This window comes from Castanea sativa, chromosome 9, assembly GCF_040712315.1.
Source record: "Castanea sativa cultivar Marrone di Chiusa Pesio chromosome 9, ASM4071231v1".
Taxonomy (NCBI): domain Eukaryota; kingdom Viridiplantae; phylum Streptophyta; class Magnoliopsida; order Fagales; family Fagaceae; genus Castanea; species Castanea sativa.
In genome coordinates, this window is record NC_134021.1 from 32,296,130 (window position 1) to 32,301,821 (window position 5,692).

The following is a 5,692-nucleotide window of genomic DNA, read 5'->3' on the forward strand; positions in this document are numbered from 1 at the left end:
TTCATTGTTCATGGCTACGAACCCTAACCGTAGTGACTTTTCTATGATCAATTCTTCGGGAGTAATTAGCACGATCCCAATTCCCACCCCTTTTCGGCTAGAGGCCCCGTCTATATACACTTTCCAAGGGAGAGTCTTTAGGGGCTCGGCAAACATCATTGTCACAAATCCCTCTGCTGGCCTATTGCTGCCTTCCGTAAATTCCGCCACAAAATTAGCGAGAACTTGCCCTTTGATAGCTGCCCGGGGCATGTACTTAACGTCATATGCTCCCAGCCTCGTACCCCATTTTGTCACTCGGCCAGTATAGTCTGATTTTCTCATGAGAGCCTGTAAAGGCAATTGAGTGAGTACTACTACTGTGTGGGCTTGAAAGTAATGCGGAAGCTTTCTTGTTGCATGCATGACGACCAACATAGCCTTTTCCAAAGGCAAGTAATGTTTTTCACCCTCTTGCAAAGATTTACTAATGTAATACACAGGCTTCTGGACTTCATCATCATTCTGTACCAGGACAAGGCTAACAGCGTAGTCCGTGACTGCTAAATAAGCATAAAGCACCTCCTCCTTCTCAAGTCTAGACAATATTGGCGGGCTAGCCAAGTATTGCTTTAGATCCTCAAAAGCCCGGTCACATTCGTTTGTCCACTAGAAATTTTTCCATTTATGCAAAAGCTGGTAAAATGGCCGACACCTATCTGCGGATCGAGATATGAATCTGTTTAATGCTGCCGCTATACCCGTTAACCTCTACACCTTCTTGGGGTTCTGAGGAGGATGTAAACTCATGATGGCCTTGATTTGGTCGGGATTAACTTCAATTCCCCTATGTGTTATCATATATCCCAAAAACTTTCCCGAACTCACTCCAAAGGAGCATTTAGAGGCATTTAGACGCAGCTTATGCCTCCTAAGAACCGAGAAGGTTTCCTCCAAATCCACCAAATGGTCTTCTACCTGTTTGCTCTTAACCACCATGTCATCAATATAAGCTTACATATTGCGCCCTAACTGCTCTTCAAACATTCTAGTGACCATTCTCTGATAAGTAGATCCTGCATTCTTGAGACCAAAAGGCATTACTCGATAATGGTAATTACCATTAGGGGCACGAAAAGCTATCTTCTCTTGATCCGCTAACGATATTGGTATCTGATGGTAACCTTGAAAAGCATCCAAGAAACTCATCCGAGGGTGCCCAACAATAGCATCCACTAGTTGATCAATTCTTAGGATGGGGAAAGGATCCTTTGGGCATACTTTATTCAAATCAGTAAAATTCACACACACTCTCCATTTTCCATTTTTCTTCTTAACCACCACAGTGTTAGCTAGCCACTCAGGGTAAAAGATCTCCTTTATAGCTCCAGCTTGCTTTAGCTTATTCACTTCCTCCTTTACGGCCTCGGCATGATCCTGAGACGCACGCTGAGGAGGTTGTTTGTGGGGTATTGCCTCGGGATTCACATTCAGCCGATGACAAATAAATTCAGGGTCAATTCTGAGAATGTCATACATAGTCCAAGCAAAAACGTTGATATTGGCCTCCAAGAACTTAATCAACCCCATTTTTTCCAATACAGGTAATTGGGATCCCACTTGGAAATACCTCTCTTTATCCCCTCCTATAAAGACCCTCTGGAGCTCTTCGGCTGAGCTTCCTTCCAAGTCGGCACCCTGTACCAAGGTAGGGCTCTTTAATTGCTATAAATCCTCCTGACCTGCCCCCATGTCAGGACTTTCGACTATTCTCATAATCGCGGACATCACACATTGTCTGGCCACGGACTGACTTCCTTGTAACACACTTACCCGTCCATCGGTAGGATACTTAACTTTCACGTGCAAGGTTAACAAAATTGCTCCCATGGCATGCAGCCATAGCCTAGCCAGGATAGCCGTGTAGGGCGAATAAGCACTCACAACGATGAAGTTAACCTGGACCTCCTCATCCTCTACTTGAACAGGCAACTTTATCATTCCCTGTGGAATCACCGATTTCCCATCAAAGCCCACTAGCGGTGAATCATACTTTTCCAGGTCCTCAACTTTCAAATTTAAACCCCTGAATAATTCAGGATACATAATCTTCGCTCCACTGCCATCATCAATCAAAACTCGTTTCACATCATATCCCTCGATTCGAATTGTAACCACCAAAGCATCATCATGTAGTTGACATGTCCCCTTCTTGTCTTCCTCAGAAAAACCCAAAATGGGGATTGCTGATAACTTCATCCTTTTAGCCAACTGACAATCCCTCTTGTTGGCTTCATTCCCTAAACCAACCCGCACCGACATAACCCTAGAAGGCTTCCCGGACTCCCTCCCCGGCTTCGCCAAAATAACCCCAATAGTTCCCAATGGTGGTCGGGACATATTACCCCACTGTGCTCCCGTCCCTTGAGGCTCAAACTGCCTTTCAGACTGAGATAAGAAATGATTGAGCTTTCCCGCCCTAGCCAGTTGATTCAAATGATCACGTGGGGTCCTACAATTTTCTGTAGTATGTCCTTTATCCTGGTGGTAGTGACAGTGAAGACTTTGATTCCTTTGGGATGCTTCTCCACTCATTCCGTATCTTCTCCAATATTTGATGTATTGGTTCCTTAAATAATGAGTTAACCAACGAAGCTCTCCCTAGCAACACATGACCTGGGAAATCTCGCCCAGGATGATGACCCTGGTATCCCACACCCCGAGGATCTTTCCTTTCCTGAAAAAGTTTTGCCTTGCCCTTGCCTTGAATTTGATCTTCCTCCACTCGTTTATACTTATCTATGCGATCCATAAGTTGACGCATGTCTAGAGCAGTCTTCATTATCAATGACTTCCTTAAACCATGTTCAACAGGCAACCCCACCGTAAAAGTCCTAACAGCCACATCCTCGACATCCCCATCAATCTCATTATAGGTTTCCCAGTATCGATCTGAATAAGTTTTAAGAGTCTTACCTTCCCTCATTGCCATGGATAGAAGTGCATCTAAAGGCTTGAGGACTCTACTACATGTTATGAACCGAGCTCCAAATGCCCTCGTTAATTCTTTAAAAGACCCTACTGATCCCTCCTCCAAAGCATCAAACCAGCGCATGGCCCCTGGTCTCGGGCTGGACAGAAAAGCTTTACACATCAAAGCTTCATTATTCGAGTGAACCGCCATTTTCTGGTTAAAATGACTCACATGTTTCACTGGATCCGTCTTGCCATTATAGATGGTAAACACAGGTTGAGAAAACCTATAAGGGAGCCTTGCCTTATTTATCCTCTTTACGAAAGGGGACTTAGAAATTTCCCTCAAAGACTTACTTATAGCGTCGTTTCCCGTACCTTGATATGACCATCCCCTACTCGTTTTCCCTCCCCTTTCTTTGACTTACCTATAGCAGCAGGAACATAGCTGGCTTCAAGAGGAGGGGACTTAGACCCTCGACGATCACCTTCCCCTTGGCTTTCCCCAAAGCTCTCACTAGACGAGAATGACAGGCTTCACCTGTCCGCCTCCTTCGATTCAGCCTTTTGCGTAAATAATCTATCTCTAACCGCATCTTGTGCAGTTTATCATCACGAGAGACCTGATCCCCCATATGCGACTGTCTTCCTCTTGCATGGTCACTATGATATGATTCCACCACCATGCTCGGGGTGCGTTGCCTATCGTTTCCCTGTTGCCTACTTATGGAGTGGTTCTCCCTTTGCGACCCAACCAATTCTTCCCTTTCTTGGCTTGCCTCAGCCATATGTTCTCAAACAAGAACTTCACACTTTATTGTTCCCACAGATGACGCCAATTGTAGGGACCAAAAATCATGCACCAACTCAACAGCTAAAAAGGGGTCCACTAATTCGAGGCCCAAAACAATGAATTTGTAGAGAGGGAACGAAACAACAAAGTATGAAGCAGTCCTGGTGATTTGCCTCCAGATATATAAAGTCCTATATCTGTTGTTTACAAAGGATTACTTGCATTCCTTTCTCTCAAATCCTCTTCCCCCTTTTTCTAGCCCCCTTCTCTCACCAGCTCCTCTTCTATTTATACTCCTTGATTGCATTATCTCCACCACTCATCTCTCACCTAACCCCAATCTTGTGTTGACACTTGTATCTTTGCTTGCAAAAGATCATGGAAAGAAGTTCCTCAGCTGTGCCTAGTACTGTTTAGGTCACCTCCACATCAATGCAACAGATAAATCTGGTGTTTCTCATTCAATGTGGCCAAAAAGCTTGGTGCAAAACATTCAATGCGACGTTCTTGGCTACCTACCCTCAAGCCCAATACTTTCACCTTATTATGTGTTACCACATTACTCCCTGGACTCTTTAGGCCACACCACTTCCTCGTCCTCGAGCCCTCGGGTCCTTAACTTCCATCCCCTCCGTTCCCTGAATTTCCCTTCTAATCCTCGGGCCTTCGTACTGGGCCTTTGGGCCCTCACACTTTCTATTAGAGGTAAATTTTGACAAATCCAGTTTTGGATTGTATTTTCTTCTTATATCATTTATACTTGCAGATAGTTATGTCATCAATCAAATATTTAAATTTCAAGTTTTTATATTCTAAAATTAAGCATTAAAAATAAGTTATGAATTGAATAATAAGTAACAACTAATTGGTACAAAATTTAACGTGCATGTAAAAAAAATAAAAAACATGCAATATAAGGGTTAGATGAATAAAATTAATTTCAAGTTTCTAGCCAAGCTTTGTTCTTTAAAAAATTATGTTAGATGAATAAAATAAAATGAATAATGAAATTTTTCTTAAATTAATTTCTAGATTTTTTTGCTTAAATGGAGTAATTTTTTCTGAAGGTTTTGAAACTCAAGCAAAATATTTTAAAATTTTAATGTTCTTATGGTGCGCGATATTTCTTTTTGTTACTTTTAAGTTAACAGTGACTCATTAATTAAGATCAAAAAATTAAATGATTAAAAAATTTCAATGTGAAACAATTCAATCATATATGACGTCTACGCCCTCTCTCTAAATGCTCTTACACCAATTAAAAACTTCGATTTAAACCCGAAACAACTTAAGTAGTAGACTCATTCACGCAAAAAAAAAAAAAAAAACCCTCAGGTAGCAGGCGGTTAGAACAACTGTGAATTGTTTTAAAACCCATTAGCAACAGTTATCTTATGCAACCATAGAAATCACATATTGTGTGAAGGAATTATCTGCTTTAAGGTGACTGTGTCAAATATAAGACTTGATCAATTTTGCATCATCTTTTGATCTATGAGTTGTTTAATTATTTTACAAATTTCTTTTATTTATTGTTCTTTCCTGTCAAATCTAAACAAAGACTTGATACCACTTGTTAAGGAGATCACACCTTAAAGAGACTTCAATTTAGCGGTTAATATAATATATAGGGACACCTATTAATATAAAAACTTAATTGATGAGTTTAGACCTAGCAATGTTATATTAATAACTTAATTTTATTATTATTATTATTTAACGTGAAACTTCATTCTCATTGTATACAATCTGTTAAGTCGTTAGTCCTTCAAATTTAGTTTGTTGTTTGTCGCAATTCCACTTAAGCAAGAGGCAAACAAACTCTAGGGGGTGGCACCCTAGAATTTTGGGGGATTATATAACTGGGTAAAATTTAGATACAATTCCATAGTTGTGGTACATTAGATTTCCCTATTAAATGCAAATGGTAATCTAATGTGATGTATC

The 5,692-nt window shown here is 41.0% G+C and overlaps 2 protein-coding genes across 2 annotated transcripts; both read right to left on the reverse strand.

Moving 5' to 3' along the window:
• Window positions 1–993: 993 nt before the first annotated feature.
• LOC142609052 (uncharacterized) lies at window positions 994–2,379 on the reverse strand. The gene is made up of 2 exons (XM_075780693.1): window positions 1,813–2,379; window positions 994–1,677 (listed from the first exon to the last, which is right to left on the reverse strand). Exons 1-2 carry the CDS (start codon window positions 2,377–2,379, stop codon window positions 994–996), a joined length of 1,251 nt encoding a protein of 416 aa, XP_075636808.1.
• A 136-nt stretch (window positions 2,380–2,515) lies between these two features.
• LOC142609053 (uncharacterized) lies at window positions 2,516–3,163 on the reverse strand. Its single transcript, XM_075780694.1, has one exon. The coding sequence runs from the start codon at window positions 3,161–3,163 to the stop codon at window positions 2,516–2,518; it is 648 nt and encodes a 215-aa protein (XP_075636809.1).
• Window positions 3,164–5,692: the final 2,529 nt, after the last annotated feature.

Excerpts from the sequence above, each read along its gene's own strand:
- LOC142609052 (XM_075780693.1), bottom strand. The coding sequence starts at position 2,379 with ATGTCCCGACCACCATTGGGAACTATTGGGGTTATTTTGGCGAAGCCG. Across the intron at positions 1,678-1,812 it reads AGTATCCTACCGATGGACGG|GGTGCCGACTTGGAAGGAAG; the intron begins GTAAGTGTGTTA and ends ACCTTGGTACAG.
- LOC142609053 (XM_075780694.1), bottom strand. The coding sequence starts at position 3,163 with ATGGCGGTTCACTCGAATAATGAAGCTTTGATGTGTAAAGCTTTTCTG.